General features: G+C 52.2%; 1 protein-coding gene across 1 annotated transcript; it reads left to right on the top strand.

Moving 5' to 3' along the window:
• Positions 1-358: 358 nt before the first annotated feature.
• Positions 359-19,787, top strand: CD2 (CD2 molecule). Its single transcript, XM_064152138.1, has 5 exons — positions 359-492; positions 3,373-3,672; positions 7,506-7,748; positions 12,736-12,855; positions 19,226-19,787. Exons 1-5 carry the CDS (start codon positions 432-434, stop codon positions 19,438-19,440), a joined length of 939 nt encoding a protein of 312 aa, XP_064008208.1. The 5' UTR covers positions 359-431; the 3' UTR covers positions 19,441-19,787.
• The last annotated feature ends 996 nt before the right edge of the window (positions 19,788-20,783 follow it).

The raw sequence follows: 20,783 nt of genomic DNA on the forward strand, positions 1-20,783 counted from the left end.
TTCAAGGCAGGACTGGACGTGGCACTTGGTGCCATGGTCTGGCCTTGAGCTCTGTGGTAAAGGGTTGGACTTGATGATCTGTGAGGTCTCTTCCAACCTTGGTGATACTGTGATACTGTGAGGGTGAGGAGTGGCCTTTGAAGCTGGATAGACAGACCTCAGGAGCATTCCTGCACTTCAGTGTGTGCTTTCCTTGTTGCTGTGTGTCGTCTCCATCCTGACAAAACAGCCTGTTGAGAGGCACTTCTGCCCTTGCCCAGCCTGGGCTAGAAACGAGAAGTGCTGGCTGAGAGCTGGAGGAGGGGAGGAGGGCATGAGGGCTGTACCCACACGTCCCACAGCACTCTGCTCACAGCAGAAAACCTTTCACCTGCCAGGAGCTACTGTTAGACAAGGAGACACTCTTTTGCTGGGGGGGTTTGACCCTGAAAATGAACTTTGGAAGGATTCTCCTAGTGAAGTGTTTGCTGTTGTTGTCCCCCAGTGTAAGATGTGAGTCTTTCTTACCTTTCTTTTCATTCCTTTTCTGTTTTCCCCTTTTCTTTCTTTCTCTTTTTTTCTTTTTTTGTTCCTTTCAGACTAATGTTGTTAAGATTGGATTTTAAAGCACTTACTGCCTGGTGGGATGGTACTGATAAGAAATGACTTCCACTTTCCCAGTGAGTGAAGACCTTTGGAGTCTCGCTGCTGTTATTTGATTTAATTTTCAGCCGGGGGCTGGGGGGGGGAGGGCAGGACCTGAGCTTCCTGTAACAGTTCTACTAATAAGCTGTAAACACTTTTGGGTTTAAGTTAATGAGCCTTAATTTGACACATACATAACGAGAAACGCCAGAGTGCAGTTTTATGTCCACCCTCGAGGTAGCTTGCACTACATCAGAGAGCCAGCTCACAGTGCATCATGGCTTGTGATTTCCTTTGCTTACCAAAGAGGAGCAGAGCTTTTGAAAGGGCAAGTGCCCTGATGAGACCTCAGCTTGAGTACTGCCTTCAGTTTTGGGCTCCCCAGTTCCAGAGGGACAGGGATCTGCTGGAGAGGGTCCAGCGCAGGGCTATGAGGATGATGAGGGGACTGGAGAGCATGGCTGATGAGGAGAGGCTGAGGGGCCTGGGGCTGCTTAGTCTGGAGAAGAGAAGGCTGAGAGGGGATTTGATCAATGTTTATAAGTATCTGAGGGCTGCCAGGAGGGGGGGACAGGCTCTGCTCACTGCTGCCTGGGACAGGACAAGGAGCAATGGGTGTAAGCTGCAGCACAGGAGGTTCCAGCTCAGCACAAGGGGGAACTTCTTTACTGTGAGGGTCCCAGAGCCCTGGCACAGGCTGCCCAGAGAGGTTGTGGAGTCTCCTTCTCTGGAGCCTTTCCAGGCCTGTCTGGATGTGTTCCTCTCTGATCTGTGTCTGCAGAAGCTGCTGGCTGCTCAGGGAAGAGCTGCTCAGCGAGACACTCCCTGCACACTGCGTTTGGTAGAGAGAGATAGGTAGAGATCCAGCAAAACCCCTGCATGCTTGGCACTCCCCGTCCTTACCAGCCCCTCTCTGCTGACTTGCTGCACTGGCAGCCTCCTTGCCAGCTGGCCAAGCCCAAGGGCAGCAGTGCTGGGGTGAGGACAAGGAGTATTTCTAGGATTCTATGATGATTCTATGATTAGTGCCATGGTCTAGATAGCATTGTCCTGCTGTGGCAGGGGGGTTGGACTGGATGATCTCCTTGGGTCCCTCCCAACCCCTAACATCCTGTGAGCCTGTGATATTCTACTACAAATATTAACAGAAAGAAGGAGGCATCTTATTGTCTGCAGTGGAGCTGTGGAAGTGAAAAGGGTGAGCAATGCATGCATCTTCTCTATTTTGCATAGTATTGCTCCCATTTTTAAACCAACATTGATCTCAATAATTAAGATGTTAACTCATAAAGTTATAAGAGATGGAGACAATAAACTCATGCAGAGATATTTTTTCACTGTTTGCTCTGATGCAGACAGTATGTAAGGCTGTTGAAGGCTTTTTGCTCTGCCAGAAGGAAGAGAAAAAAGTGATATATAAAGCATCTTCCTCGGCAGAAATGAAGACTTTTTTTTTTCTGTCAATGGAAAACTCATTTCAAAGACTTCCTCCCTTCATCTGTTGGAGGGTAGGAGAGCCCTGCAGAGGGACCTGGCCAGGCTGGATGGGTGGGCAGAGGCCAATGGGATGAGATTGAACAAGGCCAAGTGCAGGGTTCTACACTTTGGCCACAACAGCCCCAAGCAGCACTACAGGCTGGGCACAGAGTGGCTGAGAGCAGCCAGGCAGAGAGGGAGCTGGGGGTGCTGGGAGAGAGGAGCTGAAGCTGAGGCAGCAGTGCCCAGGTGGGCAGCAGAGCCAATGGCATCCTGGGCTGGCTCAGGAACAGTGTGGGCAGCAGGACAAGGGAGATTCTTCTGCCCCTGTGCTCAGCACTGCTCAGGCCACCCCTGCAGTGCTGTGTCCAGTTCTAGGCTCCTCCATTCAAGAGAGATGTTGAGGTGCTGGAAGGTGTCCAGAGAAGGGCAGCAAGGCTGGGGAGGGGCCTGGAGCAGAGTCCTGTGAGGAGAGGCTGAGACAGCTGGGGGGGTGCAGCCTGCAGCAGAGGAGGCTCAGGGCAGAGCTCATTGCTATTTACAGCTACCTGCAGGGAGGCTGTGGCCAGGTGGGGTTGGGTTCTGCTGCCAGGCAAGCAGCAACAGAAGAAGGGGACAGAGTCTGAAGTTGTGTCAGGGCAGGTCTAGGCTGGATGTTGTTAGGAAGTTGTTGTCAGAGAGAGTGATTGGCATTGGAATGGGCTGCCCAGGGAGGTGGTGGAGTGGCTGTGGCTGGAGGTGTTGAAGCCAAGCCTGGCTGGGGCACTTAGTGCCATGGTCTGGTTGATTGGCCAGGGCTGGGTGCTAGGTTGGGCTGGCTGAGCTTGGAGCTCTCTTCCAACCTGCTTGATTCTGTGATCCTACTCCTCAGGACTGCCACTAGCTTGTGTTGCTGCAGTGCACAGTGATGTTTGCAGCGGTGAGCGCTCTAAGCAGCAGCCTGTGTCACATGTGGAACACAAGCTCAGCAGTAAGCTCACAGCAGCCATGAATCTTGGCATGCAGAATTACCCTAAATAATTTAGCCAGGGCATAAAGCCAGCTTTTGGAAGCCTAGCTTTTATCTTCTTTCCCTCTCAGGCTTAAATTGGACTCTGAGATTAATTTAATGAAAAACATAGAGGTGCAGGGAAAGAAGACAGCAGCAGTAATGCAGAGAGGCTCAAGCAGCCTGGGGGGTAGCACCCTTTTGGGTCAGTGCTGTGGGCTCTGAACATAGTAATGGGGCTGCTACGACTCATTGCTGGTCTCTGGTTGTGCTTCCCTCGGCAGGCTCTGTCGCCACCAGGATGTACAGGGCAGTGAACGAGTCGGCTCTGCTCAGCGTGGCTGCTGCCGCCGGGGATGTGTATGATGCGACATGGCTGAGAGGCAGAAACAAGCTGCTTCGGCTGAACAACAGGACAGTTAGGTATTATGTGCCCAGGGACCAATGCAGGTGTAAGATTTTCCTAAACGGGACTCTCCAAATAGAAAACGTTGTGAAAGAGGACAGTGGGAGCTACACTGTGACTGTGTACCTGGAGAACGGAAAGCTGGTGGCGGAGGAGCAGACGGCGCTCGTCGTGCTGGGTGAGGGCTGCTCTTACCACGCCATGCCGAGCCCAGCTGGATGAGACTGGGCATCCCTGCCCTCTCCTACAACCTCTTCTACTCGTTGTCCCTCTTTCTGTATTAGGACACTTCTCTAAGACATACATCTTTTCTGCTTTCACTGACAGCACTGACAGCTGCCTGAGAGCAGCCAGGCAGAGAGGGAGCTGGGGGTGCTGGGAGAGAGGAGCTGAAGCTGAGGCAGCAGTGCCCAGGTGGGCAGCAGAGCCAATGGCATCCTGGGCTGGCTCAGGAGCAGTGTGGGCAGCAGGACAAGGGAGGTTCTTCTGCCCCTGTGCTCAGCACTGCTCAGGCCACACCTGGAGTGCTGTGTCCAGTTCTGGGCTCCTCCATTCAAGAGAGATGCTGAGGTTCTGGAAGGTGCCAGAGAAGGGCAACAAAGCTGATGAAAGGCCTGGAACACAAACCCTATGAGAGGCTGAGGGAGCTGGGGGTGTGCAGCCTGCAGCAGAGGAGGCTCAGGGCAGAGCTCATTGCTGTCTGCAGCTGCCTGAAGGGAGGCTGTAGCCAGGTGGGGTTGGGCTCTGCTGCCAGGCAAGCAGCAACAGAAGAAGGGGACACAGTCTGAAGCTGTGGCAGGGCAGGACTAGGCTGGATGTTGTTAGGAAGTTGTTGTCAGAGAGAGTGATTGGCATTGGAATGGGCTGCCCAGGGAGGTGGTGGAGTCTCCGTCCCTGGAGGTGTTGAAGCCAAGCCTGGCTGGGGCACTTAGTGCCATGGTCTGGTTGACTGGCCAGGGCTGGGTGCGTGCTTGGGCTGGCTGAGCTTGGAGCTCTCTTCCAACCGGCTTGATTCTATGATTCTGTGATTTTATATATATATATATTTAAATATATTAAATATATATATATATATATATCTATATATATATATCTTAACAAACCCAACACTGAGCCCAACCACCCTCATGTTCTGAATAGTTCAGGCTGAATGGGCACAGTCTGAAGTGCTGGCAGGGAAGGTTTAGGCTGCGTATTAGGAAGCAGTTCCTCACAAACAGGGTGAGGGATGGGCTGCCCAGGGAGTTACCACCCCAGAGGTGTTTAAGAAAAGATTGGATGTGGCACTTGGTGGTAATGGCTTAGCTGATATTAGGTTACAGGCTGGACCTGATGATCTCAGAGGTCTTTTCCAGCCTCAGTGATTCTGTGATTGATGGCAATTGTATCATCATCACCACTGATGCTGTGAACAGGCACTGGGTAAGTCCCAGACTGGACTCAGAGACAGATGGGAACTGGATTCAAGAGCTGGATTCTGGAGCTGTATTCAGGATCTCATGAAGGCAGAGTGGACAGGTTTCTGCTCAGATGCTGGCCATTGAAGAAAAGAGCCTGACCCTGGTGATGCCTGAGCTTTATACTGAATATGATGTGTATGGAATGGAATACCCTGTTGGTCAGTTTAGGGTCACCTCTGCTGTCTTCTGTCCCTCCCCACAGGAGCAGCCACCCCCAGTGTGGTGCACAAGACGTAGCAGTGACCGTGGTGGGCACACCTGTCCGTGGTGCTAACTCCACACATTGGACACTGTCACTACAAGAAGCAGGCACTCTCTGCACAAACATGCTGCTCACTTCAGAAAGTGCAGTTACTTGGAGGAGGCTGAGCTGAAAACCAGAGTTACTGACCATAACTAGTTCTGCTCTGACCTCAGACCACACCACTTTGGGAATTATTGGTGCAAACTACTTACAGGTTCAGGAAGCCTTCCAGGATCTGAGGGGGGGCTTACAAAGAAGCTGGGGGGGGACTTTTTAGGCTCTCAGGGAGTGACAGGGCTGGAGGGAATGGAGCAAAGCTGGAGATGGGGAACGTCAGGCTGGAGGTGAGGAGGAAGTTGTTGAGCAGGAGAGTGGTGAGAGGCTGCAGTGGGTTGCCCAGGGAGGTGGTTGAGGCCCCATGGCTGGAGGTGTTTGAGGCCAGGCTGGCTGAGGCTGTGTGCAGCCTGCTCTAGGGTAGGGTGTCCCTGGGCATGGCAGGGGGGTTGGAACTGGCTGCTCCTTGTGGTCCCTTCCAACCCTGACTGATGCTTTGATTCTAAGCCATCGAGACCTGATGCTATTTGCTTATGCTTTAAAGTCATTAAAGCTGCCATTGGAGTGTCCTGGGTTCAATTTCAGGTTAAAGTTCCAACATAGCTATGTGCTGTATCATTTAATCTGCTCTGCAGCATAGAGGCTGCCTTACCTCTGCTAGACACTTAGTTCTTTAGCAACTGTTGGCTGCTAGAGTAATTTATCAGCCAAATGATACTTAGTAGGGATGGGCAAATAGTGGTTCCCCCCCAGCTGCAATAGTTTAGATGATACTATTACATGATTTCATCATGGGGACCTGGACTCCAGTGTTTCACACTGGGATGTTCTCCTCTACAGTAGATTACAGACTGCAGAAGAGGAGTGGGCTTAAGGAGGAAGGGAGGCTGCAGATGTCACAGTGTGAACCTAGACTGCATTTGCCATGAGGAGCCCTTATTGGCTTTAAAATTTATGATCTCAATAACCAACACTGCCTATAAGCAGAGGTGGCTCTGGTATAATTTTGTTTAGCTGGTCTGAAAGGTAAAATCAATTTTTTTCCATCTGATGTCCCTGCCAGTGGCCCCTAGCTGAGGAATGCCCTGCAGGCCTTCCTGGCTCTTTCAGCATCAGCAGTGATGGAGAATCTGGAACCAAAACTGTGAGCTGTTTGCGGGACATCAGAAGAGAGAGGAATCAATTCTCACTGTCACAATCTCATTGAGAGCTAAGAGGTGTCTGGTTTGTGTTTTCTGTTCCCTTTTGATGGATTTCCATGCTGCAGCTGCTGTGCTAGCTGAGTGCCCTTGGCAGCACATGAAGCATCCTAAGGAGCTCTTTGCTGTGGCCCAGAGGAAATCTCCCCTGATGGACACAGGCAGATCATAGCTGACTTCATCTGCACAAAACCACTGAAGGCAGAGCTGAAGGAGGCTGTGGCTCCAGGTCCCTCTCATCTGCCACATACCCTGAAAACACAACTTCCTCCTCTTGCCTGGCTGGCTGAGAGCCAGGACCAGCCTCAAAGTAGTCCAGAGATGGCGGTGCAGCTCTGCTTTGCTAGGCCAAACATGCAGGCTAATACACTGCATTCAAGGGAGATGTTGAGCTGCTGGAAGGTGTCCAGAGAAGGGCAGCAAGGCTGGGGAGGGGCCTGGAGCAGAGCCCTGTGAGGAGAGGCTGAGGGAGCTGGGGGTGTGCAGCCTGCAGAAGAGGAGGCTCAGGGCAGAGCTCATTGCTGTCTGCAGCTGCCTGCAGGGAGGCTGTAGCCAGGTGGGGTTGGGCTCTGCTGCCAGGCAAGCAGCAGTAGAACAAGGGGACACAGCCTGAAGTTGTTGCAGGGGAGGTCTAGGCTGGATGTTAGGAGAAAGTTGTTGTCAGAGAGAGTGATTGGCATTGGAATGGGCTGCCCAGGGAGGTGGTGGAGTCACTGTGCCTGGAGGTGCTGAAGCCAAGCCTGGCTGGGGCACTTAGTGCCATGGTCTGGTTGATTGGCCAGGGCTGGGTGCTAGGTTGGCCTGGCTGAGCTTGGAGCTCTCTTCCAACCTGCTTGAGTCTATGATTCTACTGGTCTATGTGCCAGGAGTGTCAATGATTTTCTTTATTACTTCTGCAGTAGATGTCTAATTTGCTCTTCATTATTCTGCAGTTGTATGCTATTATTTGCTATTATTATTTGCCTGCTGTTATTTCCTTACTGCTTACTCTGTGTTGGAGCTTTTCAAAAGGAGAAACCATCTCAGATGTGCCTGTGCCTTCTCTTCTTTTCAGAGCCAGTTCCCCAGCCAATTCTCAGTGCTGAGTGCATCAATAAAACTGCATCTGTCAAGTGTGAAGTGAAGCAGAAGAGGAAAGATGAAACGTTTCTAATAGAGCTGACTCAGGATAAAACCAAAAAGCTCCAAAAGAACGGGACGAGGTTGGAGCTGCACACACGGTATTCTGGGCCCTTCAGATGTGTGGTTAAGAACCAAGTCAGTGAAAAAACAGCTGAAAAAGTAATTAAGTGCTCAGGTAAAAGAATCTATTTTGCCATAATTGCTAAGACAAACTTGCAAAGCCTGATGCAGTTGCACAGATCTATAGTAGTGTGCTCAGCACTGCTCAGGCCACCCCTGGAGTGCTGTGTCCAGGTCTGGGCTCCTCCATTCAAGAGAGATGTTGAGGTGCTGGAAGGTGTCCAGAGAAGGGCAGCAAGGCTGGGGAGGGGCCTGGAGCAGAGCCCTGTGAGGAGAGGCTGAGGGAGCTGGGGGTGTGCAGCCTGCAGCAGAGGAGGCTCAGGGCAGAGCTCATTGCTGGCTACAACTACCTGAAGGGAGGCTGTAGCCAGGTGGGGTTGGGCTCTGCTGCCAGGCAAGCAGCAACAGAAGAAGGGGACAGAGTCTGAAGTTGTGGCAGGGGAGGTCTAGGCTGGATGTTGTTAGGAAGCTGTTGTCAGAGAGAGTGATTGGCATTGGAATGGGCTGCCCAGGGAGGTGGTGGAGTGGCTGTGGCTGGAGGTGTTGAAGCCAAGCCTGGCTGGGGCACTTAGTGCCATGATCTGGTTGCTTGGCCAGGGTTGGGTGCTAGGTTGGGCTGGCTGAGCTTGGAGCTCTCTTCCAACCTGGTTGATTCTGTGATTCTACTGGTCTAGGTGCCAGGAGCATCAATGATTCTCCATACCTGGGGTATATGCAAGGCCAGTATCACTACAGTTATTGAGAGGCAATGCTGCTGTGGTGGCCAGAACATGATTCTGCTTGGCATTACCTAACCCTGTCACACCTCCACTCTCCCCACTCTGCTGCTGCCTCCCACCAACAGCAGAAAGGCCAAGCCAGAGGGAGTGAGGTGAGCCATGCTCCTCCTCTTCTCCCATGGCCAGCACTGATCCACTATGTTCAGTAAGGCCTTGGGTGATTGGAAGAGGAGGAGGGAGAGCTTTATCTGGGATCAAGAGCCTTGTGGGTGGCAGAGGGGTTCCCAGGGCACACTGCAATGCTGCTTTCACCAAAGGTGAGGTCTCCTGGGGGAAACTGCAGCCTGCCAGCACAGTGAGGGTGACCAAAGGAATGAATGAGAGCGATGGTCTTACTCATCCCTTCATTTTCTCCCTCCACTCCATCACTGCTGACTCTTTTTCCTGAAGCTGACAGATGTATCCTGACAGACTTTGTAGTGTCAGCATCCTGACGGGCTCAAGTGGTGTCAGTCATCACTACTGGTAGACCAGTGAAGCAGAGAAGAGAGTGGGGAGGTGGGCCTGAAAGAGCTTTGATCAGATACAGCACTCTGGGAAAGGCAGAGGCACTTTCTGTCTCATTTTCATCCTCCTTTATTCCTCTAAAACTAATGGCAGTTCCCAAAGGTTGACCTCAGTCACCTAGCCCAAAGATTGGAATTCAGTAGGATACTATAAAATTGCTCAGAATAAATTAACAGCACAACATAAATTAACAGCTCACTTTTGGGAAATATGGCTTGGGATCTTCTCCTGGGTATATGAAGCCATGACATTGATTTCAGGGGATCTGATCTTGCTTTTTATCTTCATGGTGTTGTACAGCAGTTTTCTCCTCTTCATGAACATATGTACAAAGCTGCTGGCTGCTTGATACCTGTGGATCATAGAATCAGAGAATCAACCAAGTTGGAAGAGACCTCTAAGCTCAACCTAGCACCCAGCCCTAGCCAAGCATCCACACCATGGCACTAGGTGCCCCAGCCAGGCTTTGCTCCAGCACCTCCAGGGACGGCAACTCCACCACCTCCCTGGGCAGCCCATTCCAATGCCAATCACTCTCTCTGACAACAACTTTCTCCTCACATCCAGCCTAGACCTGTCCTGGCACAGTTTGAGACTGTGTCCCCTTCTTCTGTTGCTGCTTGCCTGGCAGCAGAGCCCAACCCCACCTGGCCACAGCCTCCCTTCAGGTAGCTGCAGACAGCAATGAGCTCTGCCCTGAGCCTCCTCTGCTGCAGGCTGCACACCCCCAGCTCCCTCAGCCTCTCCTCAACGTCTCTTTTGAATTGAGGAGCCCAAACCTGGTCACAGCACTCAAGCTGTGGCCTGAGCAGTGCTGAGCACAGGGGCAGAAGAACCTCCCTTGTCCTGCTGCCCACACTGAGCCAGCTCAGGATGCCATTGGCTCTGCTGCCCACCTGGGCACACTACTGGCTCCTGTTCTGCTACGATCAACCAGCACCCCCAGGTCCCTTTCTCTGATGTGAATGGATGCTTCCACAAGAGAAAAATAAGCTCTTTGGAGTCTGCAGCATGTCCCTAGATGGAGGTTACAGAGAAATCAGCTGAGTTTTGGGAGTGCTTGGCTCAGTTGAGCACAACACAAATGTACCATGGATTTTCTTACTCACTCAGCACATCATCTTTCTGAATCAGAGATGAAGCAAAGAATGGAAGGAATTGCATTTTAAATGGGCAGAGTCGTGCTCAGAAGTATTAGATGGGCAAAAGAAGTCATAAGTCCTCCTGTGAAAGCTTTGTAACTTAAGGAAAAAGCAGGGAACAGCTCATATTGGTGCTAGGTTGGACTGGATGATCTTGGAGGTCTCTTCCAACCTGGTTGATTCTATGATTCTGTGATTCTATGATTCAGGTTTGAGACTGCATGGAGCCAAGCTGGAGGTGGGGAGAGTGAGGCTGGAGGTGAGGAGGAAGTTGTTGAGCAGGAGAGTGGTGAGAGGCTGCAGTGGGTTGCCCAGGGAGGTGGTTGAGGCCCCATGGCTGGAGGTGTTTAAGGCCAGACTGGCTGAGGCTGTGTGCAGCCTGCTCTAGGGTAGGGTGTCCCTGGGCATGGCAGGGGGGTTGGCACTGGCAGATCTTTGTGTTCCCTTCCAACCCTGACTGATTCTGTGATTCTATGGATGTTGCATTCAGTTCCATGTCTGGATTTCCAGTGCAGTGCTGAGGAAAAGTCCTTAAACGTGCTAGGCTTGTGTTCATTCCACCTCACAGTGAGTAGCTTGCTCCAAGCACTCTTTTGCTCTAGGTTCCTGCAACAGCTAGCAAAGAATGGGAGGTGGTCAAGAGCTGGCTCAGCATTTCCAATGTGCAGCTATTTGTGCCACATGGAACTTAGGGGAAGTCCAGGTCCAGAGGCCAGCCCATGGTATAAGAAGGGAGCAAGCTTTAAGGCAGAAGCCTTGCTGAAACAACCCAAGGTCTGCTGAAACTGCCCTAAGGGCAAAGAACCAAGGGGCAGAATGGCCTTTGCTGTCCTGTGCACCCCTTGCTTCCTGAAGGACCAGGCCCACTCAGTGTGGGTTCATGGCAGGCAGGTCCTAGCTGGCTAAGCTGACCTCCTTCTCCAGTGGCTGTGAGCATTGTCTGCCTGGACTTCAGCAGGGCCTTTGACACTGCCTCCCACAGCAGTCCCCTTCAGCAGCTCACGGCACAAGGCTTGGATAAGTGCACTCTGGCACTGGATGCAACTCTGGCTGGGTGGCCAGGGCTGAGGAGTAGAGGTGAATGGAGTCACAGGTGGTGTTCCCCAGGGTTCAGTGCTGGAGCCTCTTCTCATTAACATATCTATTGACTACCTGAAGGAGGGCATTGAGTATCTCCTTAGCAAGTTCGCAGATGACATCAAGCTGGGTGGATGTGATGGTCTGCTAAAGGGTAGGGAAGCTTTGCAGTCAGATCTAGACAGGTTAGATCCATGGGCCAAGGTTAATTATATGAGGTTCAACAAGGCCAAGTGCCAGGTCCTGCTACTTGGGTCACAACAACCCCATAGTGAGCTACAGACTTGGGGAGGCTTGGTTGGAAAGCTGCAACTGGGAAAGGAACCTGAGGATATTGGTTGATAGTCATAGAGTCATTGAATCAACCAGGTTGGAAGAGACCTCCAAGATCATGACAAGATTCTATAACAAGTACTCAAAAAGTCTATTTTTGATATGTGCTGAGTGCTGCCTGGATGCTTCCTGTCCTTAACAGGGTCCACTGCTAGCGGGAATAGGACATTTGTGCTAATTTAAGTGAGGTGATTTGGCTCAGATGAATGCTCTGGTCTCAGTTTTCTGCAGAACTTGAATCCATCAGTGTGCAATCAGAATGCTCCACAAGGAAGACCAGCAGCTCTCTGCTGTGCACAGAGAAAGGCAGGGGGTGGCTTTCTCTCTGAGGCTGCCTGTGCACTCAGAATCACAGAATGGTTTAGGTTGGAAGGGACCTCAAGGATCAGCCAGTTCCAACCCCCTGCCATAGGCAGGGACACTTCCCACTAGAACAGGTTGCTCAAGGACTCATCCAACCTGGTCTTGAACACCTCCAGGGAGGTTGTGGAGCACAGAAGCACCCAACATGATCTTTGATCACATTGGGTGCTTCTGTGCTCCACAACCTCCCTGGGCAACCTGTGCCAATGTCTCACCACCCTCACTGCAAAGAACCCTTTCCTAACATCCAGTTTCAATCTCCCCTCTGCCAGTTCAAAACCATTTCCCCTTGTCCTGGCATTACCAGACCTTGTCAATAGTCCCTCCACAGCCTTCCTCCTTCAGATACTGGAAGGCCACTCTAAGGTCTCCTGGAAGCCTTCTCCTCTCCAGGCTGCAGAGCCCCAACTCTCTCAGCCTGTCCTCACAGCAGAGCTGCTGCAGCCCTCTGAGCATCTTGGTGGCCTCCTCTGGACATTTCCATGTCCTTCTTGTGCTGGGGGCTGCAGAACTGCCCCCAGGACTGCAGGTGGGGTCTGAGGAGAGCAGAGCCAAGGGGCAGAATCCCCTCCCTTGCGCTGCTGCCCACACTGCTCTTGCTGCAGCCCAGCACAGGGTTGTGTCTGGGCTGCACTCCCACTGCAGGCTCCTGTGGAGCTTTTCATCAGCCCAGACCCCCAGGTCCTGTTCCTCAGGGCTGCTCTCAGCCATTCCCTGCCCAGCCTGGAGCTGTGCTTGGGACTGCACCCAGCCAGTCAACAGAAGAGAATTCAGAATTGCAGGTAGACATTGTGCAGGTTATTTCTACCCTGCTGACATCCCCTTTCATTCCCTTTTCTAGGCCAGCTGGACTTATATCTCATCTTTATCATAGCAGGAGGTGCAGTCTTCTTTGTGGCCTTTGTGATTTTGATTACTTATTGCATCAGGAAGAAGCAAAGACAAAAGTATGAAGGTGATGGTAAGTGTTGGAAGGGGTTTTATGTTGCTATCCATCCACCTAAAAACTTGGAGCTTCCTGCTCACAGCACCACTGTGGACAGGAGCTTGCTCTCTGCCTTGGTGTGAGCAAGAAGAAGGTTTTGGCACATGGTGACTCTTGGCAGATCAGCTGACATTGCTGGCCTCAGTCTCTGATACATGCTTTGAATGAAAGACTCTTTTTGGAAGCCCTTTTGTTCATTAGCAAGAGAAGAATTGCTCTTCTAAAACCTGGCTGTGGCCACCAGTCATGAGCATCTGTGAGTTAAAATATACGACTTAGGTATTCTGTCAGAAGGTTCTTTTTTCTCACTAAATCTCTCTAATGTGGAATTGTGATCCTTGAAATCATTAGGCAGAGAAAGGGCAAGAAAAAGGTTCAGGCATCTCACAGAATTTGTCCTCTCTACACAACTATGCCCCTGGAAGCCTGGGCCCAGAGAGTGGTGGTGAATGGTGCCACATCTAATTGGCAGATGGCACTGGTGGTGTGCCCCAGGGATCAGTGCTGGGCACAGTCCTGTTCAGCATCTTTATGGATGATCTGGAGCAGGGAACTGAGTCCAGCATCAGTAAGTTTGCAGATGACACCAAGCTAGGAGCAGCTGTGGAGCTGTTGGAGGGTAGGAGAGCCCTGCAGAGGGACCTGGCCAGGCTGCATGGGTGGGCAGAGGCCATGGGATGAGATTGAACAAGGCCAAGTGCAGGCTTCTGCACTTTGGCCACAACAACCCCAAGCAGCACTACAGGCTGGGGACAGAGTGACTGAGAGCAGCCAGGCAGAGAGGGAGTTGGGGGTGCTGGGAGAGAGGAGCTGAAGAGGAGGCAGCAGTGCCCAGGTGGGCAGCAGAGCCAATGGCATCCTGGGCTGGCTCAGGAGCAGTGTGGGCAGCAGGACAAGGGAGGTTCTTGTGCCCCTGTGCTCAGCACTGCTCAGGCCACAGCTTGAGTGCTGTGTCCAGTTCTGGGCTCCTCCATTCAAGAGAGATGTTGAGGTGCTGGAAGGTGTCCAGAGAAGGGCAGCAAGGCTGGGGAGGGGCCTGGAGCAGAGCCCTGTGAGGAGAGGCTGAGGGAGCTGGGGGTGTGCAGCCTGCAGCAGAGGAGGCTCAGGGCAGAGCTCATTGCTGTCCACGACTGCCTGCAGGGAAGCTGTAGCCAGGTGGGGTTGGTCTCTTCTGCCAGGCAAGCAGCACCAGAAGAAGGGGTCACAGTGTGAAGTTGTGTCAGGGGAGGTCTAGGCTGGATGTTAGGAGGAAGTTGTTGGCAGAGAGAGTGATTGGCATTGGAATGGGCTGCCCAGGGAGGTGGTGGAGTCGCTGTGGCTGGAGGTGTTGAAGCAAACACTGAGGCACTTAGTGCCATGGTCTGGTTGATTGGCTAGGGCTGGGTGCCAGGTTGGACTGGCTGAGCTTGGAGGTCTCTTCCAACTTGGTTGATTCTATCCTATTGTATTCTATTCTACTACTGGAGATCTAAATTGGAGCAGTTTAAAGAGTGAGGGTTTTGGAGTGGGCAGAGAGTTCATCTGTGGTTGAGAACCCCTCCCTCTCTAGGACCGTAATTTAGACCTTAACAGATGCCAGAGTCTTCTCTGAGAGTGGGGTCTAAGACTGACAGAGAGTTTGCCTTGAGTTACAACCTGGACACTGATGTTAGTTTGGGTGTGCAGAGGATATTGAGCTGCCACTTAAGCAGAGTCATCTGGTCCGTTTGGGAGGAGTGGCTTGTTTAAAGGCTTGCTTCTAAGTGCTGCCCCTGCACGCTGTCAGGCTTCCTGTGTGATCTCAAGTAGCAGCTAGTCTGTGTGAGTCAGTTCTCCAGGTACACAGTTAGAGCAAAAGGTCCTTGGTGCACCACAGCAGCCCTCGTCCAGATAAGGAGGGCAATGCCTGTGGGAAACCCTAGCTGGTTCCTCAAAGGCACAGGTGGTCAGGCTGACTACAAGGGTGAGCACAACCAGTCCCTGGCTGAGGAGATCACAACTGCACCACACGAGCTGTGTGCATACCCATCTGAGTGTTCTACATTAGAGACTGTGCCATAGCTCCTGAGCACAGCACTGCTGTGAGCATACCCATCTGAGTGTTCTTCTACATTAGAGACTGTGCCATAGCTCCTGAGCATAGCACTGCTGTGAGCATACCCATCTGAGTGTTCTACATTAGAGACTGTGCCATAGCTCCTGAGCACAGCACTGCTGTGAGCATACCCATCTGAGTGTTCTACATTAGAGACTGTGCCATAGCTCCTGAGCACAGCTCTGCTGTGAGCATACCCATCTGAGTGTTCTACATTAGAGACTGTGCCATAGCTCCTGAGCACAGCACTGCTGTGAGCATACCCATCTGAGTGTTCTTCTACATTAGAGACTGTGCCATAGCTCCTGAGCACAGCACTGCTGTGAGCATACCCATCTGAGTGTTCCACATTAGAGACTGTGCCATAGCTCCTGAGCACAGCACTGCTGTGAGCATACCCATCTGAGTGTTCTTCTACATTAGAGATTTTGCCACAGCTCCTGAGCACAGCACTGCTGTGAGCATACCCATCTGAGTGTTCTACATTAGAGACTGTGCCATAGCTCCTGAGCACAGCACTGCTGTGAGCATACCCATCTGAGTGTTCTACATTAGAGACTGTGCCATAGCTCCTGAGCACAGCACTGCTGTGAGCATACCCATCTGAGTGTTCTACATTAGAGACTGTGCCATAGCTCCTGAGCACAGCACTGCTGTGAGCATACCCATCTGAGTGTTCTACATTAGAGACTGTGCCATAGCTCCTGAGCACAGCACTGCTGTGAGCATACCCATCTGTGTGTTCTACATTAGAGACTGTGCCACAGCTCCTGAGCACAGCACTGCTGTGAGCATACCCATCTGAGTGTTCTACATTAGAGACTGTGCCATAGCTCCTGAGCACAGCACTGCTGTGAGCATACCCATCTGAGTGTTCTTCTACATTAGAGACTGTGCCATAGCTCCTGAGCACAGCACTGCTGTGAGCATACCCATCTGAGTGTTCTACATTAGAGACTGTGCCACAGCTCCTGAGCACAGCACTGCTGTGAGCATACCCATCTGAGTGTTCTTCTACATTAGAGACTGTGCCACAGCTCCTGAGCACAGCACTGCTGTGAGCATACCCATCTGAGTGTTCTTCTACATTAGAGACTGTGCCATAGCTCCTGAGCACAGCACTGCTGTGAGCATACCCATCTGAGTGTTCTACATTAGAGATTGTGCCACAGCTCCTGAGCACAGCACTGCTGTGAGCATACCCATCTGAGTGTTCTACATTAGAGACTGTGCCATAGCTCCTGAGCACAGCACTGCTGTGAGCATACCCATCTGAGTGTTCTTCTACATTAGAGACTGTGCCACAGCTCCTGAGCACAGCACTGCTGTGTGCATACCCATCTGAGTGTTCTACATTAGAGACTGTGCCACAGCTCCTGAGCACAGCACTGCTGTGAGCATACCCATCTGAGTGTTCTTCTACATTAGAGACTGTGCCACAGCTCCTGAGCACAGCACTGCTGTGTGCATACCCATCTGAGTGTTCTTCTACATTAGAGACTGTGCCACAGCTCCTGAGCACAGCACTGCTGTGTGCATACCCATCTGAGTGTTCTTCCACATTAGAGACTGTGCCACAGCTCCTGAGCACAGCACTGCTGTGAGCATACCCATCTGAGTGTTCTACATTAGAGACTGTGCCACAGCTCCTGAGCACAGCACTGCTGTGAGCATACCCATCTGAGTGTTCTACATTAGAGACTGTGCCACAGCTCCTGAGCACAGCACTGCTGTGTGCATACCCATCTGAGTGTTCTTCCACATTAGAGACTGTGCCACAGCTCCTGAGCACAGCACTGCTGTGTGCATACCCATCTGAGTGTTCTTCCACATTAGAGACTGTGCCACAGCTCCTGAGCACAGCACTGCTGTGAGCATACCCATCTGAGTGTTCTACATTAGAGACTGTGCCACAGCTCCTGAGCACAGCACTGCTGTGAGCATACCCATCTGAGTGTTCTACATTAGAGACTGCCACAGCTCCTGAGCACAGCACTGCTGTGAGCATACCCATCTGAGTGTTCTACATTAGAGACTGTGCCACAGCTCCTGAGCACAGCACTGCTGTGAGCATACCCATCTGAGTGTTCTACATTAGAGACTGTGCCACAGCTCCTGAGCACAGCACTGCTGTGTGCATACCCATCTGAGTGTTCTTCCACATTAGAGACTGTGCCACAGCTCCTGAGCACAGCACTGCTGTGTGCATACCCATCTGAGTGTTCCACATTAGAGACTGTGCCACAGCTCCTGAGCACAGCACTGCTGTGAGCATACCCATCTGAGTGTTCTTCTACATTAGAGACTGTGCCACAGCTCCTGAGCACAGCACTGCTGTGAGCATACCCATCTGAGTGTTCTACATTAGAGACTGTGCCATAGCTCCTGAGCACAGCACTGCTGTGAGCATACCCATCTGAGTGTTCTACATTAGAGACTGTGCCATAGCTCCTGAGCACAGCACTGCTGTGAGCATACCCATCTGAGTGTTCCACATTAGAGACTGTGCCACAGCTCCTGAGCACAGCACTGCTGTGAGCATACCCATCTGAGTGTTCTTCTACATTAGAGACTGTGCCACAGCTCCTGAGCACAGCACTGCTGTGAGCATACCCATCCTAGTGTTCTACATTAGAGACTGTGCCACAGCTCCTGAGCACAGCACTGCTGTGAGCATACCCATCTGAGTGTTCTTCTACATTAGAGACTGTACCATAGCTCCTGAGCACAGCACTGCTGTGTGCATACCCATCTGAGTGTTCTTCTACATTAGAGACTGTGCCACAGCTCCTGAGCACAGCACTGCTGTGAGCATACCCATCTGAGTGTTCTACATTAGAGATTTTGCCACAGCTCCTGAGCACAGCACTGCTGTGAGCATACCCATCTGAGTGTTCTACATTAGAGACTGTGCCATAGCTCCTGAGCACAGCACTGCTGTGAGCATACCCATCTGAGTGTTCTTCTACATTAGAGACTGTGCCACAGCTCCTGAGCACAGCACTGCTGTGAGCATACCCAGCTGAGTGTTCCACATTAGCGACTGTGCCATAGCTTCTCTGGACACACTCCAGCAAATGACAAGTCAGTGATTAAAAGTCAGCTGGAACGAGTGTACCTCTTCTATGTGTGGGGAAATTAATGTTAGCAAAATGGACCTCTGGCTTCCAGCTGTCTGCAAATCCCAGTGCAGATAGTGGCAGGACAAAGTGCTTTGAGGTTGCTTCCTGAGGTTGCATCCCACTTTCCTTTCAATGAGTCTGCTTCTAAAAGAGGACAGAGCATCCTGGGCTGGGAGTGTCCAGTTGGTAGCCACTGATGCCTCCCCAGCAAAGCTGGTTCCCCTAACACAGAGCTGTCCCAAATGCCTCCAGGTACCTTACCTCATCCAGGCAGACAAGAAGCTTTCATGCTTGCCTGGAAGGTGCGGACAGAGAAGATTTTGGTTGTTCCACTGGAGTTGCAGAAACACCTGAGAATCACAGAATGGTTCAGGTTGTAAGGGACCTCAAGGATCAGCCAGTTCCAACCCCCTGCCATAGGCAGGGACACCTCCCACTAGAACAGGTCACTCAAGGCCTCATCCAACCTGGCCTTGAACAACTCCAGGGAGGTTGTGGAGCACAGAAGCACCCAACGTGATCAAAGATCACGTTGGGTGCTTCTGTGCTCCACAACCTCCCTGGGCAACCTGTGCCAGTGTCTCACCACCCTCAACCTGTGCCAGTGTCTCACCACCCTCACTGCAAAGAACCCTTTCCTAACATCTACTTTCAGTCTCCCCTCTGCCAGTTCAAACCCATTCCCCCTTGTCCTGTCATTACCAGACCTTGTCAGTAGTCCCTCCCCAGCCTTCCTGTAGCCCCCTTCAGATACTGGAGGGCCACTCTAAGGTCTCCTTCTCTTCTCCAGGCTGCACAGCCCCAACTCTTGTAGCCTGTCCTTATAGCAGAGTTGATGCAGCCCTCTGAGCATCTTGGTGGCCTCCTCTGGACTGGCTCCAACACTTCCATGTCCTTTTTGTGTTGGGGGCTCCAGAACTGCACACAGGACTCCAGGTGCGGTCTGAGTCCCTCCTCAGCCTTCCTGTAGCCCCCTTCAGATACTGGAAGGCCACTCTAAGCTCTCCTGGAAGCCTTCTCTTTTCCAGGCTGAATGACAGTGGCCTTCCAGGTAAGACTCATATCTTGCTTGAGCCATAGACATTGACCTGTTCATCTTCTGCCTGGCCCTGGGCGTGTGCCTGACCGCTGCCTTCCTCTATCGTTGCAGGTGAGGAGCAAGTGATGCAGGCTTGCAAGGTGGAGAGCGAGATGGTGGTGCGGAAGCTCCCTCAGCCACCCTGCAGTCTCACCCCGAAGCAGCTGCGCGTGCAGCAGCGGCCACTGCCACTGCCACAGCCTCAGCCGCAGCCGCAGCCGCTGCCCCCGCGGCCCCGGCCCCGCGCCCAGCCGCCAGCTCCCAGCCGCCCGAGACAGAGGCCTTGAGCCTCTACCCTGGGGGCGATGACAGCCTCTCTGCTCCACCATTTATCAGGCAGAGAGCCTCCCATAGCCAGGAACTCCTCCTGCCCGGCCTCGCGTAACGCTCAGCTAGGGAAGCACGGCTTGGATGCAGACAGTTAGAGGGGGCAGCAAGTGGAGATGAAGAGACTCAGCAGAGGAGATTCAAGGTGATGGGCAGCCACCCTTGTACCCATTGTCCTTTAACTGTCCTCGTGTTAGGGTATGGAGCACTGAGCCTTGAAGCCTTTGTCTTTCTTGCTTTTACTGTTCCTTGTTGTCTTCATGCATATTTGGATGAATTATACCAAGAGCACGAGCCAGCAGTGTGCCCAGGTGGGCAGCAGAGCCAATGGCATCCTGGGCTGGCTCAGGAGCAGTGTGGGCAGCAGGACAAGGGAGGTTCTTGTGCCCCTGTGCTCAGCACTGCTCAGGCCACCCCTTGAGTGCTGTGTCCAGTTCTGGGCTCCTCCATTCAAGAGAGATGTTGAGGTGCTGGAAGGTGTCCAGAGAAGGGCATCAAGGCTGGGGAGGGGCCTGGAGCACAGCCCTGTGAGGAGAGGCTGAGGGAGCTGGGGGTGTGCAGCCTGCAGCAGAGGAGGCTCAGGGCAGAGCTCATTGCTGCCTGCAGCTGCCTGCAGGGAGGCTGTAGCCAGGTGAGGTTGGGCTCTTCTGCCAGGCAAGCAGCAACAGAAGAAGGGGACAGAGTCTGAAGTTGTGCCAGGGCAGGTCTAGGCTGGATGTGAGGAGGAAGTTGTTGTCAGAGAGAGTGATTGGCATTGGAATGGGCTGCCCAGGGAGGTGGTGGAGTCTCTGTCCCTGGAGGTGCTGAAGCCAAGCCTGGCTGGGGCACTTAGTGCCATGGTCTGGTTGATTGGCCAGGGCTGGGTGCTAGGTTGGGCTGGCTGAGCTTGGAGGTCTCTTCCAACCTGGCTGATTTGGTGGTTCTATGACTCTATGGTTGTAAGAAAAAGCTCTACAGAGCTCTGTGCCTGACCTCCTGGATGAAGAAGGAGCTGCATGTGATTCAAGGGTAGTCTGAAGCTGGATGAATTGCTGTCGACTAATGCAGAGAAGAGCAAACCAACAGGAGATGCGAGAGACTTGAAGCATCTGCGTGGGAAAAACACAAGAGGGAAACAGTAAACTTTTCACTTTCTCTACCATGTTTGGCTCTGGGCTTAAATTACAGCAAGGGAGAGTTAGTTCTGGCTTCTTATTTATTTATTTATTTATTAGGTGAAGCACTGAAATAAACTTCTAGGGGAGGATCTCCAGCACTGGGAGTTTCAAAGGCCTGTGAGGGCATCCCTGTCCTGCTGAGAGCC

Source organism: Pogoniulus pusillus, chromosome 12, assembly GCF_015220805.1.
Source record: "Pogoniulus pusillus isolate bPogPus1 chromosome 12, bPogPus1.pri, whole genome shotgun sequence".
Taxonomy (NCBI): domain Eukaryota; kingdom Metazoa; phylum Chordata; class Aves; order Piciformes; family Lybiidae; genus Pogoniulus; species Pogoniulus pusillus.